Raw genomic sequence first — 21,234 nt, forward strand, 5'->3', positions numbered from 1 at the left:
TCTAGATATGCTAGGCTCTATGCTATGCGACTAGTTGTCATGGTCCTTAGTGGGTTGTCTTGGTCACGTGCTTCAGGACAGGACCCAGGTCAGGAGCAGATTCAAACATCTACAGTTCTCAATTATGAGAATTGCCAGGATTCCTTATTCTGTTCGACCTTACTAGTTTTTTTTTTTTTTTTCCTGATGTTACCGTTTTACTTGCCCCACATAACTAGACAGTGGTGGTGTACACCTTTAATCCTAGCATGTGAGAGGCAGACCTTTGAGTTTGAGGTCAGCCTGGTCCATAGAGTTCTAGAACAACCAGGGCTATACAGAGAAGTCTTGAGAAAAAAAAAAAAAAAAAAAAAAAAAAAAAAAAAGACACATAAGAATTTTAAGAGTTTAAATACAGTATAATTATGTAAAGTTAAATGGCACATGATTAGGATTTGACTAAATTCAATTAATTTGAATTTTTAGTCCAGAGAATTACATTCATGCAGTGGTATGAAGCATTGGATCTTTTATTTTTAATGTTTAGTAGTTGTTATCTACTGTTTGAATATGATGTTCTAACAGTTTAAACATTGTGGTATATAAAACATATACATATGTTCTTTGCCGATTTTTTGAGATGTTGTAATATTCTGAACCGTGCAGATCTCGCGGCCAATAAAAAGGAGGAGGCAGCTTTAAGAATCTGTGGATGAGTCCGAAGCCTCCGGCGAGTCTGAGAAGTCAATTATAGTATCTTCAGATGGCTTTGGTGAAGAAAGTAAATACCGTGATGTAATTCTTTGTATGCGGTCTTGATAGTGGTTTTTATAAGGAAGTTCCTGTTTATAAGGAAGATGAATGACATCTTGGCCTGTATCAGGCTTCGGCTGCTCTTCTGGGATGTCAATAGTGATATCTTGGTCTGTATCAAACTTTTGTTGTTCTTCTGGGATGTCATTCAGGATCTCTTCATATAGGTTGGCTATTGAAATTGGGCTCTGTGAAGTAATGGTGTGTCCAAATCCTTGGTACAGGCCCACTGGTGAGGATGGCTTGGAAGAGTCTTGTGAAGATGCTGAGAGTAGGCTGGAATGTTCATTATGATCCGGGTCTCCAGGGAAACATTTCTTCTTTGGGTAACCTCGCATTGTCCTCCCTGTAAGACAATATAAACTTATTAACCAAAAGTTATTTTTACCATTTTTAAACACAGGGTTCTAAAAGTAGCTCCCCCTCCCCGTTATCTCCCCCGAATTTGAAGTGCATACGTTATGGTAAGGCTTTAAACATGTTCTTATTTCTTAAAAACTACGGAGTGGCCAAAGCAGGGGAAATATAATAACTCACATATTTGGGCTGAGGAGAAATCTGTAAAGTGCAGGCCACACAAACATGAAGCAGCTGAGGTAAAAAGCATAGATAAAAAGCTGGGCATGGTTTTGTGTTTGGCAGTGAGAGACAGGAGGGTCTCGGGCTCTCTGGCCAACCATCCTAGCTGACATCTGCGAGCTCCAGGAGTGAGACTCTTTCAAAACCCAATCTGACAGCTCCTGAGGAACCACACCTGAGGTTCATCTCTGGCCCCCACACGCACGCACACGCTCAGCCTGTTACTTACCGACACGCCTTACTTGTTCAGAAATATCTTCTCTGATGTCAGACACATCCCACATAGCGAGGAAGGAGTCAAAGCAGGGGCCTTCCTCTGCTTCATGCACATAGGGTTTATAGGAGAACGTATAATGATGGGCAATTGCCGCAAAGAACATTTCGATGCAGATTATGAAATCCTACAAATGGCAACAAAAATATCTGACATCTTTGTGGTTAAATCTAGTTTTCCAAACTACTAACTTTTTCAAAGTTATTTAGGGTATCAATTGTTTTAAAGTTCCAGACTAAATTCATTTTCAAAACTTTTTTTTTCAATTCTTCAAAACATGACAAGCCATGATTTACATTTCTTTTGCATTCCTTCAGTCAGTATTTCTCAATGTTACCCAAGGACTGAAAGGTAGCATGCAGATAGAAGTGGACCAAGAATAAAATCATCAGCAGTCAGTACCTACAGGTCACTACATTACACGGTCAGCTGACAGTCTCACCCCACTGTTGGCATGTTGTTCAGGGGCAATATTGCATCAAATGGCTTAACAAGAAAATGCCCTCAGGGGTTGGGGGATTTAGCTCAGTGGTAGAGCGCTTGCCTAGGAAGCGCAAGGCCCTGGGTTAGGTCCCCAGCTCTGAAAAAAAAAAAAAAAAAAAAAAGAAAATGCCCTGAGTTCAGAGATGGCACTAAATACCTGCAAGCCTGTGGCCACAGCTTCGGCGCTTTGCCATTCCCAGGTACGCTTTTCTGAAATAACGCCCACTTTAACCAACAAAGCAATAAGTACTGCTTGCCTATAAGTCAAGAAAAGGTCAGTGTCATATCTGAACCCTGAAATGCCTGAAGGTTTTAACAATATGCAACATGGATATGCTGGGAGGTGGCTCAGTGGGTGAAGCACTTGCTGCGGGAGTCTGAGGACTGAGTGGGAATCTCAGAGCCCAGGTGATGCTGGTGCAGCAGGCAGTACACAACTGTACACCCAGCCAGTGTTCCTCACAGGAGCAGGGGGTGGGAAGACTGCAGGTCAGCAAGCCTGAGGTGTGCAGAGGAGCAACTAGAAGCCCCTGTCTCAAGTGACCTCAACATGCACAGACAGCATACACATGCCCACTCACACAATAAGCACAATGTATCATATACCAAAAGATTAAAAACTACGCAACTAGAAACAGTAAAGGCCTCAGAGTGCACTCCAGGACTCCACAGTACCCCTGCCTTCAGGGCATATTCCCAAACAGGTTGTGTGGATACTACCTTGTCTTGTGAATTAATTCTATTAGCTTCATAAGATGAATTTCATTACATATTCTCACAACTTCATCATTTGGTTTAAATATCTTTTTATTGCTTTGAAACCATACACAAATAATTAGATTCTAGGTTCTAACAGCTTGTAAGTAATGGCCTGATTCTCAAGTGTGTTTACACATGTATTAATTACTAGGATTCTATCACTCATTCATTCAGATAGAGGGCTTTTCTATATAACCATGGTTGCTCTAGAACTTGCCGACCAACCTGGCCTCAAACTCAGAGATCTGGCTGCCTCTACCTCCCAAGTGCTGAGGTTAAAGGTGTGTACACCACCGCCTGGCACAGGACTAGCTTTTCAAAGAGGTAAACAATGACATTTTCCCACCTCATACTCACATTATCTCAAAACACTCTTAACCAATGGCTTTATTTACTGGTATTTATAAAATAAGAACATTTAAGAGAAAGCAATACTTACCAAAAGGAGACGAAGACCACGAGCTTCACACAGAGAAACTTGCCAACAGGTTGTATAGGGCTGAGCTCCTCCTTTAAGACTTTGTAGAACAGCAGTAGGCAGTACATGGCAAACTAGAAACAAAAGCAGCGTTCAACATTCTGCTGTAGGAAGACAGTTCTGTGACGACCACAGAACTGTTGAGGCCAAAACCAGAGCTCTGCCCAACACGCATGCAGCCCTGGGTTCTAGTTATCTACTACTGAAAGAAAAGACATGGGGACTCTAAGCAGAAAGCCATTTCTTAGTACCTATGAACTGAGCCTCATTCTGGATCAAACCCAGAGCTGTGCGTACTAGACAACATTCCTCCAGAGATAGTCCGCAAGTTCTAAACTAACTTTCCAGAATCTGTTAGGGACTAAAACCAAATTTTGTTGCCCAGTATCTTTTTCAACTGCAAGTCGCTAACTTCTGTGTATGTTTCATAAAGTTTACTTTTAGTAAGTGTGCAGCTTAGCTGTCCTGGAACTCACGCTGCAGACTGGCCTTGAGCTCACAGAAATCTGCCTGCTTCTGCCTCCCAAGTGCTGGGACAAAAGGCATGTGCCACAACTGCCCATCAAATTTTTACATTTTTATTTAAATTCTATCCTATCATATGCCAATTAGACCTTTTCCTCTTACTGAATAAGTGTCTATTAGGTTTTATTCAGAAGGCACATAATGTACACACCCACACAGCTGTGCAATAACGAGTAAACAGCAGGTCTGCATGTAAGTCACCAAATCATTCACGAACATATACTACATGCTTATATTGTATAAAGATACATATTAAAGCTGCCTCACAATCTATGTACCAAGTAAAAGAATATTTCTCTAGAGAAATAGTGCCTGATAATGAAAGACCCTCAGAGGAGACTCTCGCTCCAGTCCTGAGGACACTCACCACCCCACGAACACACGGGACTCAGTCTTGATGTAAAAACAAGAGGTTTACTTTGGGATACCAATGCATTGGGGCTCGACACGGTCCTCATGCAGGACCGTGTCCTTGCCCTTGTGTATTTTGGAACAGAAGATTGCTCCCCCCACCCAGTCTCACCCTAGACCACTGGGGAGAGGTGAGGGCGAGAGTACACAACCTGTTGGTGGAGGTCAAAAAGGGACCAAGGCAGACCATCTGCACCTCTGAGTGGTCAACTTTTCAAGTTGATTGGCCCCCTCAGGGATCTTCTAATATGAAAATTATAAAGAGTGTTAAGAAAGTTGTTTTTCAGTCAGGGCTGCATAGACATCCGCCTCCTTGGGGAAAATCGTGGGCTAGTTGACCCCGGCGACTGCCAGACCCACAGATTCCGGTGGTCCAAACTTCCAAGGGGAGCCCTCCCGACCAGCTCCTCCAAAAGTCTATCCTGATGCTCAGGAGGATTTGCTCCTCCTGGATTCTCCTTATTCCCCTACCCTCTTGCCTACCCAACCTCCTGAATCCTCTGCTCCTCCTGGCTGCAGATGCTTCTGGTCCTGCCCAGGAGACGTGCAGCCAGTGAGCACTAACCCCTGACTCCTCTACTGGTCCGATTCCTGTTTTTCCCTTGCAGGCTGATGGACCTCCCCGGGGTCTGGGTGAGGGGATGCAGCCCCTTTAGTACTGGCTTTTTCTTCCTCTGATCTTTATAACTGGATACTTAATCACCTCCCTTTTTAGAGGAAGGGGGGCAGGCGCGCGGGCAGGCACGTAGGCCGGCTAACAAGGAAGCTGCAGGCTGTGAATGGGCAGTGGCCTGAGCCAGCAGGAGAGGAGTTTCAAGGCAAAGGGGCCGCTGGCCATGGCTGACGCTTTGACAGCAAAAAGATAGCACAGTTAGTGATTGTTTTAAAGTCTATCATAAGTCCTTTGGCCCTGAAAAACAATTCCAGTCACTGCCTTCAGTGACCAGACCTTCAACATTTGCTCACAGAAGGAGAGCATTCATTAAGAGAGCTTTCTTTGAGGGAGCCTGCCTCTCTCCCCTTATCCACTGGCCCTGTTCCAAGAGAGGATGTCAGGAGCCATAACAGGACAAGCTGATAACTAGCAGGTGATCATCCTGAGATGGCCAGTCTCGGATTATTATATAATCTGCGACTGGTCCGCCCTTATTAAACAATGCTGTAAGAGATTCATTTTAGGAAAGGTTCCTGTTTCAAATGCTGAAAAGAAATGCAAAGAGAAATAACTTAGAGACTATAGGTAACATAAGAGAGCAGTGTGCAGAATGCAGAGGAAAAATGAAGAAGCTGGAGAGAGCAGAAAGAGCAGGCAGTTTTTTCCTTACTACGGGACAGAACAAATCATTTCTTAATAGCAGCACAGGCTTAGTCTTATTAAAAGGAACAAACCTTTTTCTCTTACAAATTTGGGTTTAATTCACTTCGCATTAAAAGGGTAAAAACAATTTCTTTCTCTATGTAATAAAGACTGGGGCTCATCTTTCATCCAGAATGAATGAGTTCTTTCTGCACTGATGCTTGAACTTTTACTCCATATGCATATGTAAGTATAGATGTATAAAATGTATACATGTGTGTATATAAAAATATAATTGTGATAATGTATATAAGCTCGGCCCAGCTAATTTTGAATAAAAGTATATAAATGTACATTTATTAAATCTGTGTGTAAAAGTATATATGTTTATACATATTTGGCTATGTAGAAGCTTTTCCTTCTATAAGTGCTATTCCTTTCTCTTGGTTCAATAACAGTTTATTGCTCCAAACTTCCCCCTGGCCTGATAAACAAGAGGCATAGGGACAAAAGGGAAAAGGCTCCAACAAGTAATCCTCTACTTTTACCTCCTGCTGTTTGAAGTGCAGGTGGTAAGTGCCAGAGACTGCAGTTTCTGGCCTCAGAGGAACACAGAAGGCTAGTCAGTTACAATAGCAGAGCCTAGTGACTTAGACATAGATAAGTAAATCAGCTACAGTAACATAGTAACTTAGATGTAGATAAGTAAACATTATTATATATACAGCAACCCTAAATAAGTCTTACCCTCCGCCGACGCTCTTCCCCCTCCACTGCCCCAAGAAGAACCAACAGGAGAAAGAAGACTAATGCCGGGGATGGTCCCTGGAAAGAGGAGGTCTCCAACATTAAGGCACCTTCCCCCTTAGTCACGGAGAGTGTCTCTGATCCTATCCCCACAGCAGCCAGTTCCTGCTCTTGTGGTCAAAATGCCCCAGGTTGGGGTGGGGGAAGGGTGGACAGAAAAACCCCTAAAATAGTTTCAAAAAAAATCTGCAGCAAACTGCAAAGAACTTTGTTTTGCCAGTCAGAATTCAGAATTCAGGCTTTGGCTGTGGCCAAGGTCAGGATTAATGTTTTCTTTTCCATGGGCCTTTAACCCAGTGAGACAGCTTGGTGAAGGGCTACTACTACAGTCCCGGTATTCAGAGGCACGGAGAGAGCTATAGCCTTGTCCTAGGAACTCCAGAAGAGAAACACCTGCCAAGACAGATATCCTTGGTCCTTGTCCTGGGAACCCCAGGATAAGAAAACATATCAAGTCAGACGTCCTTGGTACTGAAATCACTACATTGATGTGGTTACAGCCTTATCCCAGGAATTCCAGGACAACAAACATCTGCCTAGTTATCCTTGACACCAAAATAGCTGAGCTAATAAAACTGTGTAATCTTTTTTTTTTGGTTCTTTTTTTCGGAGCTGGGGACCGAACCCAGGGCCTTGCGCTTCCTAGGCAAGCGCTCTACCACTGAGCTAAATCCCCAACCCCAAAACTGTGTGATCTTAAATGACTATTTAAGCTGTACATTTCTGTTCAAGGCTCTTCACATCCCTCCTGTGTGAGGACCGTGTCGAGCCCCAGTGCATTGGTATCCCAAAGTAAACCTCTTGTTTTTACATCAAGACTGAGTCCCGTGTGTTGGTGAGTGTCCTCAGGACTGGAGCGAGAGTCTCCTCTGAGGGTCTTTCAATAATATTTAGCTACAGAAAACAATTTATTCCAATTAAGAAGATGATTATTGCTTACCAGTTGTGACAAATTGTTTAATATAACCAGGTATGTCCATGCATTGGAGAAACTGAAATTTCCCTCATCATATACTCCGAGAATTTCACATACTCTAAAAAGAGGCAAAAATCAGACAACTTTATGACTAACCAAGTAGACCCATATCTTAACATGTATCTTTTAGAGATTTCGCTTTTATTTTATGTGCATGAATGCTCTGCCTGCACATATACCTGTGCATGCTGTGCATGCAGTGTGCTCGTGGCACTGAATACTGGAATTAACTAGAAAGCTGTGAGCAGCAACGGTGGTTCTAGGAACCAAACCTCTGCAAGAGCTCTTAACCATGCACGCCTCCGGCACTGAACACATATTTAAGGTACAGTGGCAGCAATGCTTAGAATTTAGAATTGGTTTATTTTAGAGAGCCTATGGGTAATCACGTGACTTTGGTCAACGATGGTTCAAAAACTGACAGAATAACATTTTTCTAGAAATGTATGATATGATTATTCCTTTTAACTTGGTCCAGATCCCCCTCCCCCAAGAACATTTTCCCAAAAGTATTAAGTTATGTGCTCACCATATCTCTAAGCAGCAAAGAAATAAAGCTCACTTCCATAAATGACTTTACATCAATGACAGGATAAAGAATTGAACTGTTGGGTTGGGGATTTAGCTCAGTGGTAGAGCGCTTGCCTAGCAAACTCAAGGCCCTGGGTTCGGTCCCCAGCTCCGGGAAAAAAAAAAAAAGAATTGAACTGTTTTCTTCACATGGCTTTCTTTTATTTTGTGAGTTGCACAATATACAGTCTAACAGAAAATCACATAAATTGACATTTTTGGGATTTTTAGGGGACAGATTCCCAGGTGGTTCGATTATACCTCACATTTTGACATCAAACAGATTTTGTGTTTAATGTAAGACTTGGTCTCTCTAATAGTCCAAGCGGGTCTCGAACTCACAGAGATCTGCTTGCCTCTGCCTCCTGGGTGCTGAAATTAAATGTGTGCAACAGTTAAAGAAAGTGTTAATAAAATTAACAACACAGAAGATAAATCTGTGTGATTATCCCAACTAAAGAAGGATTTTTTTTTTTTCCTGAAGGGTTTTACAGTATGCTTTCAGAGGGTGTGAATCTTGTGGTAATTCTTTGCCCTGTTCACCACAATGGAATCCAGTTTTTATACATGTGGTTTTGTAGCAGACCAGACTTACACTGTTAAACAATGCTCTTTTTTTTTTCTACTTCCTTTTCCTATATAAGAACATAGGTTCTTAAGGACATGGACCAGGCTGGCCTCAAACTCTCAATTCTCCTATCTCTACCTTCCAAGTGCTATGATTATTTGCCATGAACTTGGTTTCTGTGGTGCTAGGGATTAAGCCCAGGGCTTTGTGCATACAAGGCAAACACTATTAACTGAGCTACATTCCCAGGCATGTAGCATGAAGACAAGAAAGAAAAGAAAGAAAAGAAAGAAAAGAAAGAAAGAAAGAAAGAAAGAAAGAAAGGAGGGAGGGAGGGAGAGGGAAGGGAAGGGAAGGGAAGAAAAAGAGAGAAAGCGGTAAAGGAAGTCCCACTTACAACGAGGTGACTGTGGTGATCGGTCTGACGACAGTGTATTGCAGCACTCCCAGCTTGCACCTGAAGAGCAGCATTCTGCAAAGGCAAGAGAAGAAGGCATCTCAGCTACTTCTCAGCAGAACACCAATCCCTTTGACAGATGATATCAACTACATTGAATTCTGCCAACTTTCCTCTAAAACATAGGAGGGAACGAACACAGATGGCAACAAGGGAGCCTGAAGCCCTTTCTGAAATTATGTAATAACTATCTCTGAAAGACACCCCCACCCTCATCCCATTACAGTGGAACATAGAACAGGAGGTATGGGACCCTGGTCTTTTCCTGTTTCTTGCTCCTGCCATGAGTACCTCAAATCAACATGCCCAAGTGGTCTGAATCTGTGAGCCACACAAAGGTGCTCACCTCAGGGCTTCTGCCAGGGACAGCCAACGGACAAAGCTCAGGAGAAAACGGAGGCACGTGAACGGTGCACCGCGCATTTACAAGTGCACATGCACTTCCGCTTAGGATGTAGCTTCCTTGTGATGGGCTCACAGAAAGAGTTACCAGGACAAGGGAGGACACCCTGCCTGTGGACAGCATCATTCATTTCTCTTTGCCTTTCTCATTACGATGAGTTCACTCTCATTGCCAATACTGACCCTGTGCTCCTTAAGTGGCTTCTGTCAGCATTTGTGCAGCAGTGAGGCGAATAACTCATGTTCTTTGTGTAGAACATGCAAGCTTAACCTTCTACTTTAAGAACTTTGTTTTAAACCTTTTAGTGGCCCACACTTTTAATCCCAGTACTCAGGAAGTAGAGGCAGGTGGATCTCTGAGAGTTGGAGGCCAGCCTGGTCTACAGAGCAACTCCAGGACAGCCAAAACAAACAAACAAACAAAGAAATGAACCAAAAAACCCATTTGTTTTTAAGGCTTATTTATTTTACTTTGTGTATGAATGCTCTGCCTGAATGTGTGTGTGTGTGTGTGTGTGTGTGTGTCTGTGTGTGTCTGTGTGTGTCTGTGTGTGTCTGTGTGTCCGTTCCACACACGTGCCAGTTGTATTCCCCAGAACTGGGGTTAGGTATGGTTGGAATGGCTAAGGGTCACTACTCGGGTGGGAATTTAACCTGGGTCCTTGCGAGAGCAACAAGCGCTCTTAACCCTAGAGACGTCTCTCCAGTTGTTTAGTAAGTGACACGAGCTTACTCATTTTCCTTTACATCACACAGGAATAGAAAACAGATTTGTACTGCTTTTGTTTCTTGTCATATATTGTCTTCCTACCTAATCTAAGTCATTTAACTAGCTGTGGATCACGAACATGATCTGTAGGAGCTAATTCCTGAGTGTAAGAACGATGGTGAGTAAATATCTTCTAAGGTTTTCTTCTGCATACATTGATAAACATTTCATTGAGTGAGCAATGTAAAAACAAAAACAGAAAACCTCCCAACATATACATTACATAAATGTATTTTGTTATCTTTCAGACTCTACTACATGCTAAACAGGGTAAGGGCTCTGCCTGCTGCTTCTGCCTAGCAGAGAGCTGACTGATAGTTAATTCTGCTTCTACAAAACCAACCATACTTACTCTCCCATCGCCCACGGTGGACAGCAGCATAATGGAGGGAGATGGTTTTGTTGATCTTTAGCTTCCAGGTGTAGCATCAAGTTTGGAAATCGGATCGTCAGGTAGTTGGTAAGGAATATCATAAAGTTATAGATTACATAAGCTTCGTAACATTCTCTCCAGGTATCCACGTATATTGCAATTTTAGGATATTTCAAAGCCACCCACTATGGAGAAAAAAAGATGTTGAAGAAGAGCAGTAGCCGAAATAACATTTCCACTCAGCTCCACTCAGTGCTCACTCATCCACGGGACTCACAGACAACCATAAAATCGGGGATCTTGTCACATACTTGTAGTAAACTCTAAAATAACCCAGAAGGACCTTATCTGGGGAGGAGGGCAGGGAACACAGAGAATTAAACAATCGAGGCTGTATTCCATCACTGAGCTACACCCCAAGTCCTGCAAACATGCTTTAAAGTGTAATAAGGCATCTTTGATCCAGTTAAACAAAAACATAAGCATTTGGGGTAAATAATGAATGTAAAATGAAAAGTCAGTTGAGTTCTCAAATATAATTTGAAATTAAGAAAACAATATGATCACAGAAAATGCTACTGAAGACTTTTTTTTTGGTGTTTTTTGAAACAGGGTCTATGTTACCATGGTTGCTCTGAAACTCGCAATATAGATCAGACTGGCCTCCAGCTCAGTTCTACCTGACTGCTCAGATTAAAGTCATGCACCACCACATCTGGCTGAAGATATTTTTTGTATATCTAATTACCACTAATGGAAAGTTCCCCGAAACCCCTTTCTTCCTCCTCCTCTTCCTCTTTGTTTGGTTCAAATAAAAGAGTTAAATAAAAGAGTTGATAAACTAAAAAGTGTGAGAGCGAACAATTAGCATCCTTTTCAGAAACTGCAAGCATGGGTTCAGCCAATCCTGGAGCAGAAATATTCAAAACAGCCCACATCCCCAGGTTTGCACTACACAGGTCAGGCTGGCCTGGAACTCAGAGGTCCTCTTACCTGCACACAGCACTGATATTCTATCAGGTCATAAGTCACCTAGAGACGACTTAAGTATTGGAGAGACGCACCTAGTTCATGTACTGATGCCATTTTACATGAGAGACCTGAGCATCAGCACACTTTGGTGCCTGGGCTGGGGAGGAATTCCCTGTGGCTAACTAGAGCTGAAGGTAATTTATAATACTATATTCTTTAAAAGATTAAGAGCTGCTAATCTGAAAATGTAAGAACTGAGAAAGGAAAACAGCTACACATTAAAATCTTTAAGATATTTGCATTTTTCTTCATATTTTACCTTTCTTTTACTAACATTAAAGAATATGTGAGCATTACCAGTTGTAGTGGCGAACATAACACTTATCCCAGTGCTAAGAGGAGACGGAGGGAGGAGGGTCTCTGTGAGGTTTGGGTTAACCTGGTCTACAGAGTGAGTTCCAGGACAGCCAGAACTAAATAGTGAGGCCCTGCCTCAAAACATACCAAAACAGCCAGGTTTTAGTGGTGTGCACCTAGAATCCCAGCACTCAGAGGGTAGAGGCAGGGGGATCTCAAAGCCAGCCTGGTCTACAGAGTGAGCTCCAAGACAGCCAAGGGCACACAGAACCCTGTTTTGAAAAAAACAAAACAAAACAAGCAGATGTGAAATAGTGAGAAAAAATTCACTGTTAATTTCTCTTTGCCAATATTGTGTTCTTATTAAGCATTCTCTAGAAGGCATGGTTAAATGTCACAAAAGAATTCTTAGTGAAATATAATAAAATATACATACACTATCCAAACTGTAGATTGGGACCATCCAAAGGATCCTATGGGAAATAAAACATAAACATTTAATGTATGTTTAAGAATAAAGTCAGTCAATACCAGTAATAGCAAACATACTAAGAGTTGACCTTATTATAGGTTTCTGCAGCTCGGGTTGGGTATAATGCACTAGATGTTGAAGAATTCCGCACATGGATACAGGTATCGTCAAAAGTAGAAATATTCCAGCAATAAACCACACTTTTGTGTGAATCCCAACCTTAAAAAACAAAAACAAACCACATTTGTTTGCATTTTGATATTAAAATTATAAGGATCAATATTTGTATTTCTTAAATTTTCATTTGATTAGTAATATAGTTTGGTTATTTCCCAAATAATCAGTAACAATTAAAAAAAGATTTACTTTTTTTTTTTTTGGTTCTTTTTTTTTTCGGAGCTGGGGACCGAACCCAGGGCCTTGCGCTTCCTAGGCAAGCGCTCTACCACTGAGCTAAATCCCCAACCCCAAAGATTTACTTTTTAAACAATTGCATGTATATATGCATGTGTGAGTGTGGGCACCTGCTGAAGTCAGATGTGGGTACTAGATTCCTTGGAGGCAGAGGCGGATGGAGCTCTGTGAACTCCGGGACAGCCAGAGCTGTATACCGAGACCCTGTTTCACAAAAGAACCCTCCTCAAGCAAGCAAACAAACAAGCACATCTTCACAAGACCTCTGCCTATTCCAAGCTTCTTAATTACTTTCTACAGTGACACTTGCTTGCTGTTTATATGTGAGGGATTGAGTGCTGACCACTCACAAAGTCCAAGTGCTCCCAGAGTGCTGACAGGAATAAAGTTCCATGTCTCTCCTACAGGCATGTGCCCTTAGCACTTGCCTCTGTTTCAGTGTCCTCATCTGTATAACGGGACAATTTTCTATATTCTAAGAGGATTAAATAAATTCATACTTAACATAAAAAACTAGAGCTATCTTGGGGAAGTGCTCTAGTTAATGCCTGTAACCTTAAACATAAATCACACAGCCCCAAAGCTTCCTTCACTCTCCACCCTCTGCCTCTGTCCTCTCATTTCTCAGTCCCCTTCAGAGTCAAAAATCTTCAAGACTAATCCATTATTCTCCGGACTGTTTCTAGCACACATTCCTACTTAAACTATTCTGTTCTGGCTTAGGCCCTTCCAACAGCAGTGAAGTCACTAAGCTCTCCAATGGCCTTTCTATTTGTGAGATAGGGCGCCAAGTGTGGACACTTCAAATGTTGCCCTTGAAACTCTCCCCACCCAGTGGGTGCTCGCTTCATTGACCCTCTCGGTAAATTCCTGTGAAATATTGGTGCCAGGTCCTTGCTGTTCCTTTTGTCTGTCCTTAATCTCAAGCACTCTTTTAACTGTGGACACTGTCTAAAGTCTGACCATTAGGAACGAGGCTGGGTTCTCTCTCATTCATATGTTGAAATTTAACCCCTAATGCAAGTGTCCATACTTAGAGATAAGGCTGACAGGAAGGGGTGAAATGAGGTCATAATTTCAGGGAAGATGATCTCAAAAAGAGATGCTTCAGCTGAGACTCCACGGGGGCTCCTCCAGCTACAGCCGGGGCATCTGGTCCTGGACAACTTTGGGTCGCTCCACACTCTAAGCTGGACTCTCGGCCTCCTCTATGCCCGGGCCAGTCTCTGGAGCCTTGGCTTCAGTATCAGCTAACACACCTGCATCTGATGCGGATTCTGATGACTCCAGCTTGGGTCTCTCTTCTAGTTCCTTTCTTCCCACCACTTCCTCCTCACAACCCCGGAACCTTTTAGGCGATCTCCCTGACTCGGGGCTGGCCTTTTCCTCTGGTCCTTTCCTTCGTTTACCACAAAGCTGTGAGAGTCTGTCTTCTGGTTTAGAATCTGGTCCCAGGGCCAATTTTAGCCCCCTCCCTACTTTGCCCAGTCGCCCACACAGGTCCTGGAGCTGTGACTGACAGCTTTTGGTCAATGGAGAAGGTCCTTCCACAGAGACTCCAATCCCCATATTTCTTCTTAGTAGCTCCCTGAGGGAGCATAGCCAGACATCAGGGATAGATGCTGTGCCCGAGGCCGGCAGAGGCCTCCAGGGTCGCCCAGGGCGTCACCTGGGCCACGGTGTCGGACACTGGCCTCACCAGCGCAGAGTCGACTAGGGCGGAGGCCAGGACGCTCAAGATCAGAGGACCCCCTAGCCAGCGCGAAGATCCCCGCGCTGAGGAAACCAGGAGCGCCAGAGTAGAGCCTCTACTTTTTTTTTTTTCTTTAAATATAAAGGAACATACAAGGGACGTTTGTAAAAATTTTTGCTTTGATTAAGGACTAACTTCAGTCTGGGAATGAAGTTCTGTTGGTAGAGTGCTTGCTTCAAATGAACAAAGTCCTGGGTTCAACCCTGCGCTGAACAGAATGATGGATACACCTGTTTTTGGAGCACTGGGAAGGTAGAAGGATCATTCTAGGCTACAAAGCAAAATCCAGAACAGCCTGGTCTACATGAGACTATCTCATTAAAGAAATAAAACAAAGAAAACATGTAACTTCAAACGTAAAGTTAATTAGCAAAGTCAAATTAACAAGAATCCTTTGGTTCCAGGAAGCGGGCTAAAAGCTTGTAAAATCCAAAACGTAGTTTTCAAGGTAGTTTATTTGATCTGGTCAAGTCCTATATCTGCACAGCAGATCTGACTGATTTCAAGATAAAGTTCTTTCTGGGACTGATGGATATTGGGCAAGCAGCCCATTGTAAGAGAGTGCATTAACTATTTTTCTCCACCCGGACCAGCTGTGGCTGCAAAATAAAACCAGACAGGTTGATTTAATGTCCAAAGCCAAAATGTTTTGCAGACCTCAAGCATTAGATGGCAGACAAAGGAACTCTGTCAACTAGCGTAAGAAAGGGTAGAGGTGTAGGACCTTCTTACCTTCAATTTTTGAAATTCCCAAATACAAATGGGTACGGTGATCAGGATGGCCAATGCATAAAGGAGTATCAACAGAGGTCGAATCCATTTCCTCCAGTTATTCCGATTACATGCGCAAGGCATTTTCAAAAACGAATTCTCTCTAAATAACGAACTAAACCAAGATCTTGGCAAGTCCTTTTTTTCGGCTGCCTTTTCCTCAGTCGCCCTATAGGGAAAGATTTACCAGCCGTTGGAGCCGCGTCCTCGGGTCGCTCTGTGCTTGCGGCTGCTGCAGCGGTGGCCGCTCGGGATGTTTGCAGGTGCAGGCTGCATCCTCTCCGGCCAAACCGCATGCAGCCGGTGTAGCCGCGGCGACGCCGCCGCCTCAACTGGAAGTCGCCCAGAGTCTTGGCTGCATCATGGCCCCGAGGACAGTCCGGGTGACTTGGGGATTCTGGGAACTAGGGGTCTGACCTGAGACTGGTACCCTACCAGCCCTCTCCCTCCTTCCTGCTATGGCAGGCTAGTTTCCGCCCCGGAAGACGCGGCCCAGACCCGCCTCACTCACGCGATCGGAATCTCTACAATACTCGAACACATAATTTAAAAGATGTAAAGCCACTTCCGTTTCCGTCTACATTCCCACTGCAAATGATTGGCGTGGCTTCAAGCTGGGCTGAGCTAACCTTGCCCCGCAACGCAAAGCTTTATGATTGGTCAGCTACGAAGGAGGGCGTGGCCGTAACCTAGGTTACCGAGAGGGCGTGGCGAGGGAAGCAGAGGAGCGCAACAGAGGAAGGTAGCAGAGTCTTCCCTAAAAGGCTTCCAAAGGTTGTAGGAACGGGACGTTTCAGAAACACCTGCTATGTTCTTGAGACTTTACTCCATCTTAAGAAAACTCATAGTGAGGGGCAGTCATTGTGGAGCAGAACTTGAAACAGCCTTTTTTTCCTCAGAAGACTTCCCATTTGTCTTTAGGGGTAAAGTCGGAAGCCCGCTGGAAAAAGACAGAATAGGAAACCTTTGTTTAGATTTCAGTCAGTTGTTAGAGTTTAGAGTCCTAAGGAGGAATTCCTCTGCATAATTTCTAGACTGAGCAGAAGAACCATTCTAAAAACAGCTTATTTGGAAGTAACCGCCAATATGAAATGTTCAACTTTGGAACTTGTGTTTAAAAAAGTCTTACTCATTTAAGATCCAAAACGTTGGTATTCTAATATCTATACACCTAAATCTTTTAGCTGTATAACTGTCGAGATCAAATAATGGCAAATGGGATCATCTTAGTCTTTCTCTTTTCTTTTTTTCGGAGCTGGGGACCGAACCCAGGGCCTTGTGCTTGCTAGGCAAGCGCTCTACCACTGAGCTAAATCCCCAACCCCGATCTTAGTCTTTCTAAATCAAGGGAAAAGTCAAGCATTTGAGTCCCGACTAGACACATTAACACTGCCTATATGGTCACTTTCTGAAGTCAAACAACTACTCAACACAGTTTGTATGAGTTAATCTGCATAAAAGTAGCGAGTAGCATCCGGCAGTTTTCTGTTTCACGAATGAGAAAAGTTTCAAGTGATTAATCTGTCCAAATATTGTCCTATTAAGTAATAGAGCTGTTTTCTCTGACCTTGGACTCTGCTTGATGTTTAAATATTTGCCATCCAACCAGGGGGAATTCTGCCTATTACCCATGTAGGCAAAATGCGGTGGGCCAGAGTCTCAAATGTATATTGATGAAATCACACAATCTTCAGTTACCAGAGCCTGGAGTCTGACTTCTGTAGTCTTTTTTTTTTTTTTTTTTTTTTTGTGATCTCTATTTTGCAACTTTCCTTAAAGGGCCATAGGACTTTAGTTTGGTCCACATTTAAAGTTTTTTCTTTCTTTTTCTTTATTTACATTTCAAATGTTATCCCCTTTCCCGGTTTCCCCTTTGGAACCCCCATCCCATCCCCCGACCCCCTGCCTCCATGAGAGTACTCCCCCATTCACTGACTCCCTCCTACCCACCCACTCCCACTTCCCCACCCGGGGAATTCCCCTACACTAGGGCATCCAGTGTTCACAGGACCAAGGCCCTCTCCTCCCATTGATGCCCAACAAAGCCCATCCTCTGCTAAATATAGGCTGGAGCCATGGTTTGCTTTATATGTACTCTTTGGTTGGTGATTTAGTCCCTGGGAGCTCTGGGGTGTCTGGTGGGTTGATATTGTTGTTCTTCCTATGGGGTCACACTGAGGTATTTTATATTATTTGGGACTATTGTGAAGGGTGTCATTTCCCTAATTACTTTCCCAGTATGTTTTTCCTTTGAGTAGAGGAAGGCTACCAATTTGTTTGAGTTAATTTTATATCCAGACACTTTGCTGAAGTTGTTTATCAGGTTTAGGAGTTCTCTGGTGGAATTTTTGCGGTCACTTAAGTATACTATCATATCATCTGCACATAGTGATATTTTGACTTCTTCCTCCTACCTGGTTTACAGACAGGAGCAGTTTTCTTCATGAAGGTATACTTTTGCCACATGCGTTCTTGGGGCTATATACCAAGAGAGAGGACTGCTCACATCAGAGGAAAAGAAATATAAAACAGGAAATCTTGGATCTCTTGGATGCCCTAATGAAGCCAGCAACTGTGAGGTATTATTCATTGCTCAGGACATCAGGAGAAAAGGGCTCCAGTGGCATGGGGCAACAACCAGGCAGATCAAGTAGCTCGAGAAATGGCTATCCTATCCCTGGTTATGGTCCTGCAAGAGACACCCACTGGGAAATGGGATTGGACTAAGGATGGCCTCACTTAGAATACACAGCAGAAGGAAGGTAGGTGCTAGCCACCCACCAACTGTTACTTAGGGGAAGGACAATGAAAACCCTCAAGAGGAAAAAACTTTACCTCCTCAGAGAACAAAAAAAGACTCCTTGACCAAATACACAAATGGACTCATTTAGGGGATAAAGAAGCTCATCCGAACAGTCAAGTTATGGACCAAGTAATGGACCTTAGGTTTTTAGCCAGAGAGACAGTAGAACAGTGTAAGGTATGTCAGCAAGTAAATGCTTATGCAGCTAAGATAATAGACAAGAGACTGGGGGAGAACAACCTGGGAAATATTGGAAATTGTCACAGAAGTCAAGTCAGAGGAAATATGGTTTACAAATACCACCTGGTGTTTTGTAGATACTTTCTCTGGATGGGTTATGGCTTTCTCTATCAAACAGGGAAACAGCTACTGTGGTAGCCAAGAAGATATTAGAAGAAATTTTCGAGGTTTGGAGTTACCCAGGTAATTAGATTTGAAAACGGTCTGGCTTTTTGTTTTCTAAGAAGTCAGGGGATTGGCAAAGATATTGGGGACCAATTGAAAGCTAATTAATGCGTACTGTCCCAAACTAAAACGGGTAGAGAATAAACAGAAAAGAACCTAAATAGACCTTAATTAAATCGACCTTGGGAGCTGGTGCTGATTAGGTGGTGCTCCTTCCCTGGCCCTGTTCCAAACCTGGAACACCACCATTTTAACTTATCCCTTTTGAGATCCTGTTTGGCACCCCAACTCCCTTGGTGTCCACTGGGCCCTCCCTGGAGGTATCCCAACTCACTGATAGGAACCTCTTCTTGAGGCTCCAAGCCTTTAAATCAATACAACATTAGATTTGGTCCAAACTGTCTGCCCTATATGCTCCAGGAATGCCAGAGACCCCTCATTGTTTACAGACGGGTGACTGGATCTATGTCCAGAGGCATCTGGCTTTTTGTCGCTGGAACCCTGGTGAAAGGGACTCTTCCCTGGCATGTGCGCCATTCGACAGTCCTCAAGGTGGAAGGTATTGTGGCCCCTGGTGCATGCCATCCATGTGAAACCTGCAGACACTCCTCCTTCTTCCCCATGTGCCCATGCGTCAAACCTGGACTGTAGTTTCCATTAGAATTGGAATGAGGTCATCTCTGTGACAGCCACCAAACCCCTCAACACCTGGCGCCAGACCTCACCTTTGACCTGTGTGCCAGCTGGCAGCAGGTCTTAACTGTGGGACATCCCTACCCATGAAAGGAGTGCTGGTGGGCTTTGCTGCCCATATGTGAGCTGGGGCCGGGGGGATGGGATGTACATTCCCCCATAGGTATCTCCTGCAGAAACCCCCCACTTAAGTTTGCCCTCAAGATGGAAGAAATAAGGCGAAGTTCACCAATGCGGGGGGTCAGACCAGTTTCATTGTGCCACCTGGGATGCAAGGCTACAAGACACCTACTAGACCCCTCCTCCTCTTGGGACTTGATCATGGTAAAAATTACACTTCTGAGGGGCCCTCCCAGGTACCGAGGGAGATCCCTTCTGCACAAAAGCCACCCAGAACCTAATAATCAGGCTCACTCAGAAGGAAGAAACAGCGAGATGGCTAAAGAGCAAAACTTGGGAGCTCAGGTTGCACAAATTGTGGTATAATGGCAAGGTGAGAGAAGGATAGCCAAACAGGAGAGAGAAAGAAGAGAGAGGACTGTTTTTGAATCTTGGTTTAACTCATCCCCTCGACTAACTACCCTCATATCCACCTTGGGGACCCTAATTGTTCTCCTATTGTTGACCTTTGGACCCTGCATATTGATTGCTTCCTGTAACCTTCATAAAAGAGAGAATAGGTGTGTACAGCTGATGGTCCTGTGCCAACAATATGAGATGCTGAGGACAGGACCTAAAAGAAGATATGAGTTGGTCACCAGGAACCCTAAGCGTAGCTTCAAGATTGGAGCTTATACAAGAAAAGTGGGAATATGAAAGGACTCTGGGGTTTCCACCAGCCTCAGGTCAAGGCTAGGCTAAGCACAACAGCTTTTTCGCCTTGGGTCAAAGAGCTAGAGTCAATGTTCCATTCTCTGCAAATTCTCAGGAGGAGCAGGAACATTCTTGAAAAAACCACATGTACTGACTGGCAGTCACCCTGACCCTCTGGTCCCAGATAAAGTTCAAATGCATGTCCTTTATGCTTTTGTAATAGATTCAAAGGTCAAAATGCTTAGTCAATCAGTAAACTGTAACCTTGCTGATATAACTTGTACCCTAAAGTATAAAAACGCTATTATAGCCATTTTTGAGATCCGCGTTCTAGTCACCCTACTTCACGAGAGGCTGATTTAGGTCTACCCTGATAAAGTCAGAAAATAAACCTCTTGTGTTTTGCATTGAACTCTTTATACTTACTTGGGGAGGTATCCTCAAGTAGATAAAGACTCACTTCAAAAGCCTTACAAAGCCTACTTGATCATGATGGATGATCGTTGTAAATGTGTTCTTCCAGATTTGGTTTGGGAAGAATTTTATTGAGTAATTTTGCATTGATACTTATAAAGACAATTGGTCTGAAGTTCTCTTTCTTTTTGTTATTTGTGTCTTTGTGTGGTTTTAGGTATAAGCGGTTGTGACTTCAGAAAGGAATTGGGTAGTATTCCCTCAGTTTTGTATTTTGTGGAATAGTTTGGAGAGTATTGCTACTAGGTTTTCTGTGAAGGTCTGATAGAATTCACGACTAAACTCCTCTGATCCTGGGCTCCTTTTGTTTGGGAGACTTGTAATAACTGCTTCTATTTCTTTTGGAGTTATGGGACTGTTTAGATGGTTTATCTGATCCTAATTTAACTTTGGTACTTGGTACCTGTCTAGAAAATTGTCCATTTCATCCAGATTTTCCAGTTTTGTTGAGTATAGGCTTTTGTAGTAGGATCTGATAATTTTTTTAATTTTCTCAGTTTCTGTTGTTATGTCTCCTTTTCATTTTCTGATTTTGTTAATTTGGATACTCTCTCTGTTGCCCTCCAAGTTGGTCTGGCTAAAGGGTTTATCTATCTTGTTGATTTCCTCAAAAACCAGCTCCTGGTTTTGCTGGTTTTTATATAGTTCTGTTTTGTTTCTACTTGGTTGATTTCAGCCCTGAGTGTGATTATTTCCTGCCTTCTACTCCTTTGGGTGTATTTGCTTCTTTTTGTTCTAGAGCTTTTAGGTGTGTTGTCAAGCTGCTAGTGTATTGTACTCTCTTCAG

The 21,234-nt window shown here is 43.2% G+C and overlaps 1 protein-coding gene across 1 annotated transcript; it reads right to left on the reverse strand.

The window, feature by feature from the left end:
* Positions 1–677: 677 nt before the first annotated feature.
* Tmem184c (transmembrane protein 184C) lies at positions 678–15,730 on the reverse strand. The gene is made up of 10 exons (XM_032907739.1): positions 15,221–15,730; positions 12,410–12,540; positions 12,286–12,322; positions 10,500–10,705; positions 8,917–8,991; positions 7,346–7,439; positions 3,327–3,439; positions 2,286–2,385; positions 1,601–1,772; positions 678–1,138 (listed from the first exon to the last, which is right to left on the reverse strand). The coding sequence occupies exons 1-10, from the start codon at positions 15,341–15,343 to the stop codon at positions 678–680; spliced, it is 1,512 nt and encodes a 503-aa protein (XP_032763630.1). The 5' UTR covers positions 15,344–15,730.
* Positions 15,731–21,234: the final 5,504 nt, after the last annotated feature.

This window comes from Rattus rattus, chromosome 1 (assembly GCF_011064425.1).
Source record: "Rattus rattus isolate New Zealand chromosome 1, Rrattus_CSIRO_v1, whole genome shotgun sequence".
NCBI classification, from domain to species: Eukaryota; Metazoa; Chordata; class Mammalia; order Rodentia; family Muridae; genus Rattus; species Rattus rattus.